General features: G+C 44.2%; 5 protein-coding genes across 5 annotated transcripts in view; 2 read left to right on the top strand and 3 right to left on the bottom strand.

Moving 5' to 3' along the window:
- Positions 1–406: 406 nt before the first annotated feature.
- Positions 407–1,146, bottom strand: H1-1 (H1.1 linker histone, cluster member). Its single transcript, XM_047796383.1, has one exon. It carries the CDS (start codon positions 1,112–1,114, stop codon positions 458–460), a length of 657 nt encoding a protein of 218 aa, XP_047652339.1. The 5' UTR covers positions 1,115–1,146; the 3' UTR covers positions 407–457.
- A 2,393-nt stretch (positions 1,147–3,539) lies between these two features.
- LOC125136283 (histone H3.1) lies at positions 3,540–4,025 on the top strand. The gene has a single exon (XM_047796992.1). The coding sequence runs from the start codon at positions 3,564–3,566 to the stop codon at positions 3,972–3,974; it is 411 nt and encodes a 136-aa protein (XP_047652948.1). The 5' UTR covers positions 3,540–3,563; the 3' UTR covers positions 3,975–4,025.
- A 680-nt stretch (positions 4,026–4,705) lies between these two features.
- Positions 4,706–17,459, top strand: part of LOC125136316 (uncharacterized) — a 52,718-nt gene continuing 39,964 nt past the window's right edge. The window contains exon 1 of the mRNA XM_047797039.1: positions 4,706–5,009. Within this exon, the coding sequence (XP_047652995.1) occupies positions 4,724–5,009 (286 nt within the window). The 5' untranslated portion in view covers positions 4,706–4,723. The remainder of the gene's footprint in view (positions 5,010–17,459) is intronic.
- LOC125136317 (histone H3.1-like) lies at positions 8,655–12,393 on the bottom strand. Its single transcript, XM_047797040.1, has 3 exons — positions 12,033–12,393; positions 11,869–11,874; positions 8,655–9,014 (listed from the first exon to the last, which is right to left on the bottom strand). Exons 1-3 carry the CDS (start codon positions 12,359–12,361, stop codon positions 8,693–8,695), a joined length of 657 nt encoding a protein of 218 aa, XP_047652996.1. The 5' UTR covers positions 12,362–12,393; the 3' UTR covers positions 8,655–8,692.
- LOC125136307 (histone H2A type 1-B) lies at positions 13,246–13,726 on the bottom strand. Its single transcript, XM_047797028.1, has one exon. It carries the CDS (start codon positions 13,677–13,679, stop codon positions 13,287–13,289), a length of 393 nt encoding a protein of 130 aa, XP_047652984.1. The 5' UTR covers positions 13,680–13,726; the 3' UTR covers positions 13,246–13,286.

Consider the following 17,459-nt stretch of genomic DNA (forward strand, 5'->3'; position numbering starts at 1 on the left):
ATTTAGCAATATCACCCTAGAATGTAATGCCCCCAGAAATCTCAAGAGAACACTCAGGAAATGTATGGACAAACCGGCATATAGTATAAGGACCCAACCCGAGCCACAGGTTCAAACACAGCTACAGGTAATTACCACTGAAAACCGATTTGAGGAGACCTGGACAGGCCCCCAACATTCCCCCAGGTATTCATGTAGAGATGCCCAAGATTCAAGTAAAAGAGCTCCTGAGCCTCTGCTGGGAGACCAGAAACGCTAGTTTCTTCAGTAATTAACTTAGGACCCCACCGCAAAGTTTACCCTGAGCCTCTACATTGTGGGACAAACATAGCCTTAGAAACGCTGCATTTGCAAGGACTGCAGTTTATAAGGCTTCTTTGTACTAAAGCTCTTTCTTTGAAATAAGTTGGTGGCTCTTAAAAGAGCCGTTGGGTTACTGGAGATTCCAACCGGAGCTTTACTTCTTCTTGGGTGCTGCCTTCTTGGGCTTCGTGGCAGTCTTTGGCTTGGTCACCTTTGCCTTGGCAGCTTTGGGTTTCACAGCCTTGGCTTTAGCAGGGCTCTTAGCCACTTTTTTAGGCTTCACAGCCTTGGGCTTCTTGGGACTCTTGGAAGGCTTCTTTGCCACCGCTGGCTTTTTAGCCTTTTTCGGAGTCTTGACAGCTTTCTTAGCAGCAGCCGCCGCGGTGGCCTTCTTGGGCTTCTTAGAAGCACTGGTTGCCTTAGCTTTCGCTGCCACTTTTGTGGCGCTGGGCTTGGCTTCCACAGAGGCCACTTTCTTGTTGAGTTTGAAAGAACCGGAGGCGCCGGTACCCTTGGTCTGCACTAGGGTGCCTTTGCTCACCAGGCTCTTGAGACCCAGCTTGATGCGGCTGTTGTTCTTCTCCACATCATAGCCAGCAGCAGCCAGTGCCTTCTTGAGCGCAGCCAGGGACACGCCGCTGCGCTCCTTAGAGGAGGAAACGGCCTGCACGATCAGCTCCGAAACTGAAGGACCCGCAGGCTTTTTCTTCGCAGCTGCTTCAGCTTTCGCAGGCTTCTTCGTCTTTTTGCCAGCTGAAGGCTTCTCCGGAGGAGTGGAAGCAGCCGGGGCGGGCGGCGCGGTCTCGGACATGGTGAGAGCAGAACAAGAAATGGAAAACAGCTAGGACCCGACAAAGCAGTAAGACAGCACGAGCCCGGACGCGCGGTATTTATAGGGCGGGGCCGCGCTGTGATTGGTGCGCGCCGGCGCCCTCCCCCGGCACCCTAGCGCCCCCTGCGTTCCCCCCAGGGTCTCAGAAGGCAGTCGCCGGCACCTGAACCCTGTGGTCCCGCTTCCCTGGCGCTAGCACTGAGGCGCCCAACAACAAGCCCTCCACCCCCCTCGCCGGTTGCCTCGTGGAGACAAATACTAGGCAAGGGAGAGTACGGCTTTGCTGCCCATTACCATCAGAGGGTGCTGTTTCCCTTTTAAAAAATGCAGGGTTTATTTTCAGGTCGGGGCGCTGTAAGGCAATCACGTAAGAATCAAGGAGTTTCACCTGAGACTTCACCTCTAGGAAGCAAGGTCAGGGACATTGGTTCCTAACTGCAATAAATGCAAAAGGTTGGGAGGGAGAGGAAATCGAGGGGTTGGAGGCCTGATCTGCAGGTTCGAGACAAGTTCTCATCGATGCCACTGCCTTTTCTGGCAGCTCTGAACAGTGATGTGTGGTAAAGACCCGAGGCGCTGGCGCTCTTGGTCCGCACCAGGATGCATTATGTATTTGGGGCAAAAGAGAATTTGAAAAACAGAGGAACTGGCTAACACCGCAATTAACATTAAAGTTGCGCCTATGTAAAACATAGCATGCAAACAGTTTCTGTTCATTGCAGTTTGTTCCTGCAGCCCAATGGGCTTAGCGAACTTTCAATGCCTTTTCATACTCACAACATAGCCCAACCTCAAAACCTAACGCATGATGGGCGCAAACAAGCTGTGGGTGAACTAAACTGTTCTCAGGCATTGCTCGTGGGGAGGTGTTGGGGGAGGGGAGATGGGGATAAGTTGCCTTAGTTTGAAAGCAAGAGGGTCGGCCCCAAGGTAAAATGTTAAGGCCGTCTCCCTTTAATTTGTTTGTGGCTGTAAAATTGTTATTGATGCTAAAATGATTTCATATTACTAATCAAACTGAGAGAATAAAATGCCTCTCTCACAATTTGGCCCTGGGCAGTCGCCTAGGACCAGGGCAAATGAAGTAGTGACGTGTAATTCGCGCGCGCGCGCGACTGCGGTTTTCAAACAAGTCCGCACTAGCCTGAGTAACTTGAGCCTCCCAGGTTTTCCTCAACAAAAGAGCTCTACGTTAATGCTTCCATAAGCCTTTGATGTGTTTTCTCTAATATTTTTTTCATTCTCTTGAGAGTCTGTGTTTACAAAATGTATTGTGCAATTTCTAAGAATTTGGAAGAGAACAATTGGAGCTATGATTCTTAGTTTAAAGGACAGTTATAACAGACATACAATCTTTCTCCAAGAGGAAGGTTACATAAGTACTTCTGGAAAGGAACAAGCATTTCTTAGAGGAACGTGGCATTTAATCAAACATAGCTTTTAAAAAGGAAATACTGTAGTCACGAATTTCTCTAAATGATTTGTACCTACTGTATCTATTGGGTTTAACAGGCATCAAAAGAAATGGAAAGGCTTCATGCAAATGAAGGATGCTAGTTCTGCTTCCTTAATGGCTAGTCGGTATAATGGGCTCAACCAATCAAAAGATAGACTCTGGGCTACCGGTTCTTAACTTTAAAGAGGTGATGTTCGGCGTTATTAACGTTGAAATTAAATGATTGTAAGGTCTTTAGCAATTATAAGTTCTCTTCTTTATGGTCCGGAATTCATTTATTGAGCAAGTCCATCGCTGCCCCCCATAGAGCAACTTCACTGAGCCATTGTGGCTAGCGAAAAGTATGTATGCCAAGCTTTAGATATCATCTTTCGGAAAGCTCCAGGTGTAAAAGTCTGAGCATAAATATTTAGGAAGGTGATTTACTGCAGGAAATATTTCCGAAGCTGCTAGTGTGGTTTTACTAGAGATTATGTCTTGATGGTTTAAAAGAAGTTCTTTATTCAGTTTAAGCATTACAAAGGGAGCCCTTGTAAAATGGTTTTGGAAATTTCTAACCTGATATCTGGTTATCAAGCCGGTGATTTAGAGTACATTTTTGGGATTTTTCACTCAATTTTGGAGGATTATTCCCTCACCCCCACTCCCCGCACCCAGTAAATAAGCAAATAGTACTACAGCATCAATGAAATTAATGTTTAGTTTTTCAAAAATGTAACTTTCAAAGTATTGCTTTGACACGAAATCAATCAGTGGAAAAAGAACAAAAGTAAATGTGGGAAGCGTCTAGGATAGAACGTAGTAGCCAATGAAACTGCATGGTTGTTGGAAAGTTTAAAAGGAGACCAGTCAGAGCCTGAGACGTAAACATCTTTCTCGTCCAATCAGTGTACTCTAGGTACTATATATACTAGCTACGTGTCTCGCCAACTTATTTGTGCAAGTACTCTTTACGCTTTTTTAGGTGTAGGTATGGCCCGTACTAAGCAAACCGCTCGTAAATCCACTGGCGGCAAGGCGCCGCGCAAGCAGCTGGCTACAAAGGCTGCTCGGAAGAGCGCACCGGCCACTGGTGGCGTGAAAAAACCCCATCGCTATAGGCCGGGCACCGTGGCCCTGCGTGAGATTCGCCGCTACCAAAAGTCCACGGAGCTGCTGATCCGCAAGCTGCCGTTCCAGCGGCTGGTGCGCGAGATCGCGCAGGACTTCAAGACCGACCTTCGCTTTCAGAGCTCGGCCGTGATGGCGCTGCAGGAGGCCTGCGAAGCCTACCTGGTGGGGCTCTTCGAGGACACCAACCTGTGCGCCATCCACGCCAAGCGTGTCACCATCATGCCCAAGGACATCCAGCTAGCTCGCCGCATTCGCGGAGAACGGGCATAATTGCCGATTTCCCTTGAAAGTTAAGCCAAAGGCTCTTTTCAGAGCCACCCATGTTTTCAAATGAAGTGGCTGTAAACTAATTTTCAACTCGAATTGGCTTAATATAGCTTGCCATCTGCTGGAAAAGGAAAGCAAACAGCTTTCACCGGTGTGCCCTCTGTGTAAAAATCCCCTGCGTATGCGAACAGACTGGCCCCTTTGATAAGTTGTACTGCTCTCATGCTCTAGTAAAATGTTTAGAGGCATTCGAAAGAATAGGCACTGCAGAGAACTGAAAAAAATAAGGCCTTGTAAGCATCAGTTGCAAAACAAAGCGTTATCAAAAATGGGTAAAAAGTAAAACATTTCAGAAAAAGCTAGTTAACTAAATTTATAATTCTCTTTGATCTCGATATTTATAAGACTAACAAATTTTATTGTGAAATTTTTACCTTCGATTTTTTTTCTACTTAGAATTTTTGGAATCATGTTCCCTTTAAGCCTAGCTCCGGTACTGCAGTTAGAACAAAGCCCAGCTAAAGAAGCAGACTATTGGTCAAACTGGGCTCTGCCTGACTGCCCTACCCGCCCTGCCGTCCCCGCCCTTCCGCCGGTTTGGAGGAGGGGTTAAGGGAGGGGATTATTGGCGTCACATTTCCCGCCTGCGCGCTTCCCATTCTCTCGGTGGGGGGCGGGGGAGGGGAGTATGTATATAAGGGTGGACTCTGGGGCTCTTTGTTATTTGCTGTTGGTTCGCTTCTCCTGTAAGCATGTCTGGACGCGGCAAGGGCGGCAAGGGCCTGGGAAAAGGCGGCGCCAAGCGCCACCGCAAGGTGCTGCGGGACAACATCCAGGGCATCACCAAGCCCGCCATCCGGCGCCTGGCCCGGCGCGGCGGCGTCAAGCGCATCTCCGGCCTCATCTACGAGGAGACCCGCGGGGTGCTGAAGGTGTTCCTGGAGAACGTGATCCGGGACGCCGTCACCTACACCGAGCACGCCAAGCGCAAGACCGTCACCGCCATGGACGTGGTCTACGCGCTCAAGCGCCAGGGCCGCACCCTCTACGGCTTTGGTGGTTAAGCACTGCTTCCCCATCAAAACTTTGCTTTTCTAAACCAAAGGCCCTTTTCAGGGCCACCCAAATACTCAACAAAAGGCTGTAACTATGCAGTAGTAAAAATGAACGATGAGAAGTTTCTCATTCAGAAGACTGCAGGAGCTAACAGCAAAGGTAAGTCCGAGATCTTTACATTCACTACACCAAAGTAACTCCCAGTCTTCCCTCATTCACTGTATACTGGTGAGTTTGGGGGTTGAGAGTCTAAACTCATTAAAGGTGGAATACAACCTTGAAAGCTAGAAACTTAAATTGGTTTCCAGGCACAAAGAGCAGCACTGCCCAATCGGCAAGCCCCATTCATGGGTGTTAGCCAATCAGAACTGATGGTCTCATGTGATTTTCCTGGTGCGACCAATATTGGGGGCGTGTGAAAGCGGGAGAGAAACTCCAAAGCCCTGTTAGTGAATTTTTGCTTTTAATCTGTGTTTTTACGTATTATGAAACAGACATCTGAACGGTTCTCAGTCGTGTCCTGAGAACGGTGCTGAAATTACCGCCACCAACGGTGGTTTGTCTTGATTAAAAAAGTAATCTGAAATGGTGGGTAGAAGAAACGAGATTCAGCTCCAGAAAATCCAGGGCATTGAATTCAAGCGAAATTAAAATTAATTTATGAAGAAAACGAGCTTCCATCTTGGTGTCAACACAGCCCTCAACAGTTACTGGTACTTTTTTACCTTCCTTCACAGAGGAATAGAAATTTGATAGAATTTGAGTATCTAAAATCAGATTGTAGTGATGGTTGTACAAGTTAATATACTAAAGTTCACTGAGTTGGACACTTAAAGTGGGTGAATTTTATGAGATGCACATATATATACACACACATACACACCGTCAGGCAGGGTGGCAGAAAAGGAAATTTTTAGAGTAGGCACTGTTGATCTGTGAAGAGGTTCTCTTGCTAAACCTGGAAATATGATCTAGTCAATTGTAGCCACAAAAGGTTATGAAGGAAGAATGGCTCTAGTCCAATCATGTTCCAGAAGTATACCAGACTTTAGAACTCAGCTGGAAAAGTGACCTGAATTAACTTGAAGTTGGCTAATAGGGAAACAGTTTATTCCCCTCTAAAAAGATATTCACAAATGCCTCTAACATTGTGGGGTTTGGGGTTTTTTTGTAAATTTTTATCATTAAAAAAAAATTTTTTTTTTGGCCACACCTGAGACATGCGGAAGTTGTCAGTCCAGGGATTGATACTGTGCCATAGCTGTAACCAGAACCACAGCAGTGACAACCCTGGATCCTTAACCCACTGAGCTACAACTGAACTCTCTAGTTTTTTGGTTTATTTATTTATTTTATTTATTTATTTATTTTTTGTCTTTTTGTCATTTCTAGGGCCGCTCCCGCGGCATATGGAGGTTCCCAGGCTAGAGGTCCAATCGGAGCTGTAGCCTCCGGCCTATGCCAGAGCCACAGCAACGCAGGATCCGAGCCGCATCTGCGATCTACACCACAGCTCACGGCAACGCCGTATTGTTAACCCACTGAGCAAGGGCAGGGATCGAACCCGCAACCTCATGGTTCCTAGTCAGATTCGTTAACCACTGCGCCACGACGGGAACTCCTTTTTTTTTTTTTTTTTTTTAATAATTTTTATGGATGGAGGGCTGATTTCAGGCTCAGTATGTTAGTTTCAGTCAGTGTTCCTCCTAGTTTTTGCATACCATTTCCCCCCTATTAGCTGTCCTCCAAGATTTCTTGGGGAATGATAATTACCTAGACTGTCTTAATTTAAACTGACAATAGGGAGCATTCAGAGTTGCATCCTGGATGACCAAAGGAGCAAAAATGGGCCTGGTTGAGAGAGTGGTTACTTTATATTTTCCTTAGCTGGTGTCCTGGTGTCCTTCAGAAGATATTTATTGATTTTGTGTAATGTGCCAGATACTGTTATAGGCATTGGGATACACATCACTAAGCAATTTAGAAAGAATTTCCTGTCCTCCATTCAAAGCCTATGTAATGACGGGGCGAATATAGATTTCCTATACTGGAGGGAGGTGTGGTTGCTCCATAGACCAGCTTCTGTTATGGTTGGCCTGTCTTTTTTAGTTCATAGCCTTTGTAGATAGTTTCAGACTGATTTTAGTCATACCTACCACTGCCCTGGGTGAAAATGTGTGAGCATTCCTCAGTCCTAACACTCATGAAATCCTTGTTCAGAACATAGATAATGCTGCCTGATCTGCCACTCTTGCATCTTAGACCTAGAGAAAACCTAATATGCTGATTAATTCAATCAGTGAAAAAATCCGGAATTGTAGATGGGCAATAATCATGGCAGCACTCTGGTGGGCCTGGGGGCAGAAGAGGGCACTTGTGTAGAAAACTCAGGTATACATTCATTCAACGCTACCACTGAGGACACAGCCAGAAGGCAGCAGTCTATGAGACTGGATCCTCATCAGATACCACATCTGAATCTGTTCAGCACCCTGATCTTGAACTTCAGCCTGCAGAACTGTGAAAGATGCTTACTGTACAAGACACACAATGTATGGTATTTTTGTTATAGCAGCCTGAACTATAAAACACAATTTTATGCATATAAATAACACTTTACTTGCCTAGTCCCATCTGATGACAATTTAGTTTCCACTCATTTACTATTAAAATGCGCTGTAATAAATCGTTTAAATTCTTAATGATCTCGTCCAGTCTCATCACCATTTATACGCAGATGATGCCCAAAAGGTAACCTTCACCTGAAATTAATAATCTCACTTTCCTTTCCCAACTACCAAGTCAATACCTCCTCCTCCAGTATCAGAGAGATATATTAGCAGAATAACCAGGCAGTAAAATGTTTTCTGGAACAACCATCAATTCACTTCTCAAACATTAAAGATCTTGATTATTCAGTTGGTTGGTTAATCAATTTTAGGACATACTTCAAAAAATTTTTTATAACCATATTGTCATTTTTGAAACTTTTTTAAAAAAAACTTTTTACAATTCACAAGACAGTGGAAATACGGGAGAGAGGAAGATGCAAGAGAGCTTCTTGAGTGCCACAGTAAAGGAGGGGGCTTCTCCATTAACGTCAAAGACCTAGGGTTCAAAAGACTTCTTTAGCTTAGTAAATGGGAATTTACAAACTCTGCTTAGCCCGAGGATTAAAGAGGGCCTCAATCAAGCCTGAGGATGAAAATCAGCAACGCCAAAGCACTTTTAAAACTCTAAAGCACCGGCTTGGAGGGGTGGGGAAGGGCCACCATGATGCCCAATCCAAAATCCAGGGATACCTTTCGCAACCTGGCAGTGGCGGCAGCGTTGGAAGAAGCGGCCAAGGTCCGAGAGTGCTGATATTAACTCACTCAGCGCCTTACTGGCAGTCTTTTCTTTTTTTCCTTCGTGAGGGGCCAGCAGCACCCACTCAGGCCCTGATATAATTTGTCCACTGAGAATACCCTCTACTCTTAGTGTATAGCTGGCGATTGGCTAAACCTGGTGAACGAGCAACCGCTGGGCCTAATTATTACCACTATGTTATCATTAATATTTATAAATAACACTCTAAAACGCAAGTTAGGTACAGCCCCCTCTATGAAAAAGTGGGCGGCCCTAAAAAGGGCCTTTTTCTATGCAGGAAATAAAGAGCTAAGTTTTTAGCCGCCAAAGCCGTAGAGAGTGCGGCCCTGGCGCTTGAGCGCGTAGACCACGTCCATGGCGGTGACGGTCTTGCGCTTGGCGTGCTCGGTGTAGGTGACGGCGTCCCGGATCACGTTCTCCAGGAACACCTTCAGCACCCCGCGGGTCTCCTCGTAGATGAGGCCGGAGATGCGCTTGACGCCGCCGCGCCGGGCCAGGCGCCGGATGGCGGGCTTGGTGATGCCCTGGATGTTGTCCCGCAGCACCTTGCGGTGGCGCTTGGCGCCGCCTTTTCCCAGGCCCTTGCCGCCCTTGCCGCGTCCAGACATGTTACCTAATCTTCTAGCGATATGGAAGAAGTAGTGAGCCGCTCTTTGCTCCAGAGTAATTATAAGCCGTAACCGGACCTCGTTGAGAACTGAAAACGCAGGGCCGGCGGGGGGGGGGGCATAGCTGCCTCCCTCTGGGTCCCGCCCACCTCTGGGCAGGCGGCGATCCAATGAAAATGTGGAAGAAATAAAATAGTATATAGGTTGATTTTTAATCTCTGGATTGTTTTTGCTCCCTTTGCTCTTTGAATCTGGGGCCATTTATATCTTCGGCTGAGAATTTTACTTTAGGCTTATATTTTATGGCAAATATTGTACTTTCTCAGTCAGGAAGATTGTTGTGAAGGGTAGCTGAATATGATATCCCTTCCCTCATATGCTTCTTTGGCATGGGACTATTTTTGAGCTGATACTTTAAAAAAAAAAGAAAAGTTTCTGAAAGCAGAGGAGAATACTCTTGTAAGGGACATTTACATTTATAGAAGAAATTTAAATTGTTTGCCTCTCTACTAGGAAGAGAATGACTAAATCACGACATAATCTCATGAGAAGGCACTGCACTTAATTCTGAAAAACAAACTTAACCTTGTTCCTTTTCCTGGCAACATCTCATAACTGGTACCTCTCACTTTTTTGTGTCTTTAGCTGAAGATGGTATTTAAGATGGTGGTTTGGCCCAACTTGGGGAGTTTTGTTCATTTTTCTTAGTATTTCCCTTGCGTGTGTGCGCCATACATGCTATTAAACTTATGTTTATTTTTCTCTTGTTAATCTACCTTTTACACTGTAGATATTAGCCAAGAACTTGGGTAGAGGGAAAATTATTTTCCCTTCCCTATAGGTTATTTTGAGCATTTGCAGAACACAGAAAATGCAGAGAGGAGTTCGCTAAACTCTCATTATCTGCCTAAAGACAGAGCCTCCAAAAGAAACTCAATTGTCATAAATCTCTTTCCAAGAAGAGAGAAGGAGAGGGACAGGATTTAAAAAAACTAACAAACAAAAAAACACAGTATGTAATAAAGTACATGGCATCAACAGATTGTTTTGCTTTTCCTACGTCACATGTTAAACATGGTTGTCCAAATGTATTTTTATGTGCCAGTTCCCAAGGTGCACTGACAATCTCAGGCTTCTGGCTTTCCTGCAACCAACCCTGTGGTGCAGTTCAAATCTTTATATCGACTGCCCACTGTTGTGTTAAATCACACTGTTGTGTGGTGTGTAAAATACTCATTGAGCAATAACTTACTTTTACTGGGACAACTGGAAAAGCCACTACTAAAAGTTCAAGTCTGAAAAATGCACCTAAACCTTGACTTCCCCTCTCCTTTGAAAGTCTTTATAACAAAAACTCCAGTGGCATTAGCTGTAAACTACACCTTGTGGTGTAACATCACTCTATGAGCCTGGAGGAAAACAAAAACAAAACCAAAATGAAAACCTGTTCGACTGAGGACTTTGCCACAGCCATTTAAAATACAATCTGTACAATAAATTCTTTTGCCTTCAGCCCCACCTTTCTCACACCCCTAATATAATAGAGGCCTAAGGCAGTGATATTAAAATGCTGACACCACACCCCAGTCCAAAGTGTTCAATAACTTTCTTTCACGAATGTGAATTTCTTCCATGCTTTGGTTATAAAAATATCTGCTCAAGTTTTATTTTGGAACTGAGCAGAATCTATGCAACTAAGGAATGCCAAATAAAAAGGAAATTTAAAAGGTAGAGTTCGTTTTTATTTCAAAGGTTGAAAATGTTCAGTGTATATAATGCTATGTGCCCCCAAATCAGTACATACATTTATCCAATAACAAACCTATGAGGTGGGTAGTGTTATCCCCATTTTTCTGATAATGTTCAAATTGTTTTTTTAAGATGACATATTAAACAGTAAAGCTGGGATTTGATCCCTGGCTAGCTAGCCAGCATCCAAATGCTTCCACCTTCCAGAATACTCTAGAAAGATTAAAAAGGATGTGGATTCTAAGATGGTGCTACTTTTTTCTTCCTAGGCACTGGACAAATGCACTAAATGAAGACTTAAAAAGCCAAATCCATGTCCCTTAGCTGCGGAGAGGGAGAAAGGAGCAGTTTGACCCAGCCATTGTCCTCTGTGCATCAGCAGCAGTGGGCACATTTACTTTTTACAAGCTAAGAAGCCCTGTAACCTAAAACACCTTTTTAATCCTACAGATACATGCAATATTGGTGTGGGGGGGAATCAAAAGAGTGAACACAAGAGCTAGCACAGCTGTAAGAGCAAAAACCAAGATTCTTGGACAGCAGCAATGACAAGAGTTGGGGCAGGGCCGTCAACTTGGTTTAAGCTAAGGGCAATGGTGCTTCTGACAGATCCCTTATGTGGAATAAAGATCTGTGCCAGGCAGAGGATTGTAGTAGTCTGGCAAAATGAGATGTTACAAATAAACATAAAAGACACACAGATGACCAGATTTACTTTTTCTAATGCAAATATTATGTAACCCAAAAGCCTTTTAAAACCCCAGCAAGCAAATAAATACAAGTAAACTACGAAATTCATTTTATCTTGTGTTTTCTGTGGGTTTTTCTTGTAGGAGAGGGATCCACATTATTTTACCAGGCCCTAGTAACTTCTGCCTCAGATGTCAGGAGAAAAGGTTATTTGATATAAGTAATGGGTGGAAATAGAAACGGAGGCAAAATCTTTGGAATTGGTGGCTGTCACGGTAAGTATATTAAGTCTCACATTTTAGTGTAAAATCCGTTCAGGGAAAAGCCTACAAAACTCCTTTGTTCTGCCTCCTGTTGTGTTAAACCTCAAGTCGAGGAGAGTAGAATAACCAATGTACACCGAGTATATTCTAGTGCCTTGTGACACAGCTCTCAAAAGTGAAATTATAGTTGGCTCTGAAAAGAGCCTTTGGGTTTAAGGTTGGCATTTAGTCGAGAAGAGCCATTTTACGCCCTCTCCCCGCGGATACGGCGAGCCAGCTGGATGTCCTTGGGCATGATGGTGACGCGCTTGGCGTGGATGGCGCACAGGTTGGTGTCCTCGAAGAGCCCCACCAGGTAGGCCTCGCACGCCTCCTGCAGCGCCATCACGGCCGAGCTCTGGAAGCGCAGGTCCGTCTTGAAGTCCTGCGCGATCTCGCGCACCAGCCGCTGGAACGGCAGCTTGCGGATCAGCAGCTCCGTGGACTTCTGGTAGCGCCGGATCTCGCGCAGGGCCACCGTGCCGGGCCGGTAGCGGTGCGGCTTCTTCACGCCGCCGGTGGCGGGCGCGCTCTTGCGGGCCGCCTTGGTGGCCAGCTGCTTGCGTGGCGCTTTGCCGCCAGTGGACTTGCGAGCGGTCTGCTTGGTACGAGCCATAACTAACGAGCAAGGAGTTTGTCTTCACAGCAACTAGTGAGAAGGAGTCAGCCACCCTTCTTTTATACAGCTAGACCTCCGACTATTGGGCCCGAGAACATTCAAACGTTCCCGCGTCCTCCCCTGATTGGTCTACTTCTGAGCCTGTGGGGGGCTCAAGAGCGGCTTTCAGATTGGTGAATGAGTTCACCAAAAAGACTCTGACGCCCTGACGTCATCTTATTTACCCTTTCTCCTCTGTATCTATTGTGGACAATAATCTTGCATTCAAAAGCCTTAGAATTCTTAAAATTTACAAGATAATCGCACAAAACAACAAGAACTTCGTCAATGGGTTTTGTTGAGTTCAAAAACCAAAGATATTTTAGAAATGCTTAGGGAAATTTACATTTGGGTAGCATCTAAAATATTAAGGTTTTCTTGGGTGTGGCACGAATATTGTGGACAATCAGGGAGACGATTTTGAAAGTAAAGGGGAGTGTCAAGGATCTATAATTTACTCTCATCTGCTCGATAAAATGTGTAATGCTTTTATAAACTCCTGAATCGAGATGCATATTTATTTTTGGTGTTGCATTTTTGACGAAAGTTAACCTTAAAGAAATCTGTGCCTATCACTAATAACCTTCTCTCAGAAGGAAAAATCCCAAAGCTCTCACCTCTGGGACAGGGATGGCAATTTAGAGTAAAATGGTTATGTCACAGGTAAAGTCCTCACGAACAATTACTGGGGCTAAAGATTTCCCTCGGGTAATTCACTTGCTAGCTTTGACTTCTACCCCGATACCGAAACCTTCACATACGGGGAGGGTAATTAAAAGCCTAACAGCTCTTTAAGTAGAAAAGATGGGTGGCTCTGAAAAGAGCCTTTTTTTTTTTTTTTCTCTTGATAGGAAGCAAAATACCTTGCCAAACAAGTAATACTTTACTTGCCCTTGGCTTTGTGGTGGCTCTCAGTCTTTTTAGGGAGCAACACTGCCTGGATATTTGGTAACACTCCGCCCTGCGCGATGGTCACCCGACCCAACAACTTGTTAAGTTCTTCGTCGTTGCGGATGGCCAGCTGCAAGTGGCGCGGAATGATACGAGTCTTCTTATTGTCGCGAGCTGCATTGCCCGCCAACTCCAGGATCTCAGCGGTAAGGTACTCCAGCACTGCCGCCAGGTACACCGGAGCCCCAGCACCAACCCGCTCGGAATAGTTGCCTTTGCGGAGCAAGCGGTGCACTCGACCCACGGGGAACTGAAGACCAGCCCGAGAGGACCGAGTCTTAGCCTTAGCGCGAGCCTTACCACCCTGCTTGCCACGGCCAGACATAACTGCTAAGAAAAACAGCAAGGCCTTTCTAAACAAAAGAGAAAGCGAAGTAGAGCGAAGATGAGGGCAAAAGAAGTATTTATACTAACTGGAGGGAGACTGCGTGCAATTCTCCCATTGGCTATTATTAAAGAACCAATGGGAGATCAGAACCAGAATCCTTCATTTGCATGCAGCATTCCCATCTAGTGTGAGTTCTGTTTGCTCGTGTATTATCTTGTCTGATGAGTCTTTGTAATAGTAACAACTGAATCTATTTAGTTTTCTCAAAGTGCTATCCTTAAACGCAGTCAGATGCAGGAATGATTATTCTCATAGTTCTTACACTTGGCTACTGGGATTGTGACTCATGATTTTTGGAAAGGTATACACACATAACGATTTATAAATAGGTAACATTTAAGGGATAGGTACTTCTATGCCAGGCATTGCTTTAACTGTTCCAGCTCTTTAACTCCTGCAAAAAAAAAAAAAAAAAAAAAAGAGGTAGACAGGAAACAAGCAATTCTTTGTCCTGGTCCAAGTCTTCTTAAACTATTTGAGCAATGGAAACTGAAGGCAAGAATTGGATAATTCAGCAAATCTTCCGTTTTATTCATCTACCGCCTTTAGGACGATATATGATCCTGGAAGGTACGCACAGTAAACACTATCCTCGTCTTAGAGATTTTGAAACAGAAAGATTCAGTTTGTTCACTTTGTCCAAAGTAAACCTGAGTTAATGTGACCAAGGACTCTGAACTGAGAAAGTTGTTGTCGTCATTCCGCAGTGCCACTGCCAACCCTCTTAACCCTCATTTTCTCACTTGCATGCCAAATACCGTATTGTAAGTACTTCAGAAAACTCCTTCATCTTCCTACACTGGACCTCTTGCTCTTAGAAGGCTGAGAACTTTGCAGCACATAAGTACATGAAGTCTTGGGACTTTTAGGAAATAAGGGAACAAACACATAGCACAGAAATACTCAAAATGAGATTACGATGGAGTTCCCATTGTGAAGCAGCGGAAACAAATCCGACCATGAGGATGTGGAATCCAACCCTTGCCTCTCTCAATGGGTCAGGCCCTGAGCTTCAGTGTTGGTCGCAGACCCAGCTTGATCCCAAGTTGCTGTGGCTGTGGTGCAGGTGGGCAGCTGTAGCTCTAATTCGACCGGTAGCCTGGAAACTTCCATATGCTGCACATGTAGCACTAAAAAAAAAAAAAGAGAGAGAGAGAGATTAACATATGTATTATTAAACATTATACTAATATTACTGCAGAGTCTGTCTGGTCTTAAAGTATCATAAAATCAAGAGAGGTTATTAACAAAACTCTTCTTTTTTCCTCTTAATGATACATGAGATAGAAATAAATGGGGTCCTGTCAGTGACTTCTTACCACAATAGGCAGCGCGTCAGTCTCATAAGTGGGGTCCAGATGGAGGCGAATTATTATTTCATGACTTTTTTTTTTTTTTTTTAGGGCCACACCCACGGCATATGGAAGTTCCCAGGCTATGGGTTGAATTGGAGCTGCAGCTGCCAGCCTATGCCACAGGCACAGCAATGCTAGATCCAAGCCACTTCTGTGACCTACCCCACAGCTCAGGGCAACGCTGGATCCTTAATCCACTGAGCCAGGCCAGGGATGGAACCTGTTTCTTCATGGATACTAGCTGGGCTCATTACCGCTGAGCCACAACAGGAACTTCCTATTTCAGGAATTTTTAAGGGTGGAAGCCTCAAAGTCTGCTGATGTCAAACAGGATAGTAAAAGGAACAAGAACCTGTATGTGAGAAAAATTACTACTAAGCCAATTCTGTAAGAGGCCCATGTTTTCATCCAGGCAACCAGACAGGAGAGTAAAGATGTTCATTTTCTGTTTCTTTTTTACCTTCTCTCGTCTTCTGACTTCTATGGTTTTTAACAACATTCAACTTCCTTTTTAGTTTTTATCATTATCTTCACCATCAACAATAGCAATAAACATCAGTAATCACTGTCTCAGTGCCTTTGAAATGTTTCAAAGATGGTGGAGATGTAAAAAGATATCTTCGATACACAGGTTCTGAGTCTCAGATGCGGTCTCAAAGATTTTATCCTCTCTTTTGAAAAGGGCAGGGAGGGGTGCATATACCTGAAATTTAAATAATAAACCATATTCTGCACCCAAACTGGAGGTTTTAAGCAATTTATGTTAAAAGGAACACATGGAGAAGAGGAGTAATCATTGTGAATTAGAAAGTCAAGAGAACTCAAGAAAGAAGTACATTCAGCATTGGTTCAAAATACATTTGCTGAGCACATGTTAAGTGCCAGAGAGTGTTCTAGGTGACAAGATCATGTGGAGAGGAAAGAAGTTGTGGTTGTTGGGGAGGACATTTTTTTTCCTCTGCTTTTCTAGGTTCTTCTGGCTTGTCTAAAATTAAATTGATATGAGACATTAACAGGAAAAAAATCAAATTTAATTTCTGGGTTTGTGGCCATAAGAAAAAAGGACAAGTTAGACAATTGGGGCCTGAGAGAAGAAGGGATTAGGGGTTTGGGATTTTGAAAGGTAGGAAGGTAATTCGTAGGAAGATGAAGAAAAGCAAATGTTTTGTAAATGAATGTTTGCAGGGCCAAACAGAAACCACACACAGAGGAATTTTAGTAAACGGTCTTTGCTAGTCTTCGCTGTCTACCACACCAAGTTCAAATTACACTGTAGTTATTTGTGGTGAGAGCTGCTTTCCTGGAACTGATCCTCTAAACTCTTTTAGGCATTTAAGGGGAAGTTCTTCCTGCATCTTTTCAGCCTTGATTGCTTTCAGCTCCAGATGATCTGCATGCTAAAGTGGCACATCTTGGGAAGGCCTGCCCTGATGTCATATCAATTTATTTATTAGACCAACCAAAGAAACTAGAAGGGAAGAAGGAAAATTGATCCCTACAGAGGCCACATGGCAATTCTGGACTTCCACCTCTACCCAGGAATAATGAGGAACTTCTCTATTAGTGTCAAAGAGACTGAGTAAGAAATTTAGACTGCCACTTTCACCTGCTGATAATGAGGTAGTGCCCCTCCTTCTATCCCAGACAGGGAGAAGGGGGGGAGCTCCTTTAAAACAAAAAAATTTAAGGAGCTTCCATCGTGGCTGGCACAGCAGAAACAAATCCGACTAGGAACCACGAGGTTGTGGGTTCGATCCCTGGCCTCACTCAGTGAATTAAGGATCTGGTGTTGCTGTGGCTGTGGCATAGGACAGCGCAACCGCTCAGATTAGACCCCTAGCCTGGGAACCTTTATATGCCACGGGTGCGGCCCTAAAAAGACAAAAAAGACAAAAAAAAAAAATTTAAATAAGACCCAGAGTCACATGCAAAGTGCCCAGGTTAAATTTATTTTTTTATAAAATCTCTCATACTAATAAGTAAATTTTTCATTTGAGTGAGGAAAGATAATCAATGTATATAAAGACCAAGATAACACAGATATTAGAGTTATCCAAATAGGGTTCTAGTCCAGCCATTATAAAAATACTTAAATGAGAAAAATTGGTGTTTCTTCTGAATCCAACTGGGGAGATGTGTGAATTTTTATCTCTGGCTTCTCACTACTCTCCTATAGTTTTGGGGTACTAACTGTGAGTCCAAGTCATCTGAATTTTTTTTTTTTTTTTAAATTTCCAAGTTTGCTTGTTAAGAATCAGCCAGGTATCAGTACAGATCTCAAAAGGGCCTAGCTTTTAGTGTAGGAGGCTCAGGTTTTGGCTTCATCTTATTTAAGCACACAGTTTTAGGTAAAATATCAACT

The sequence above is a fragment of the Phacochoerus africanus genome, chromosome 9 (genome assembly GCF_016906955.1).
Source record: "Phacochoerus africanus isolate WHEZ1 chromosome 9, ROS_Pafr_v1, whole genome shotgun sequence".
NCBI lineage: Eukaryota > Metazoa > Chordata > Mammalia > Artiodactyla > Suidae > Phacochoerus > Phacochoerus africanus.

What these genes read in the sequence shown, in the direction of transcription:
- H1-1 (XM_047796383.1), bottom strand. Translation starts at nt 1,114, where the DNA reads ATGTCCGAGACCGCGCCGCCCGCCCCGGCTGCTTCCACTCCTCCGGAG.
- LOC125136283 (XM_047796992.1), top strand. Translation starts at nt 3,564, where the DNA reads ATGGCCCGTACTAAGCAAACCGCTCGTAAATCCACTGGCGGCAAGGCG.
- LOC125136317 (XM_047797040.1), bottom strand. Translation starts at nt 12,361, where the DNA reads ATGGCTCGTACCAAGCAGACCGCTCGCAAGTCCACTGGCGGCAAAGCG.
- LOC125136307 (XM_047797028.1), bottom strand. Translation starts at nt 13,679, where the DNA reads ATGTCTGGCCGTGGCAAGCAGGGTGGTAAGGCTCGCGCTAAGGCTAAG.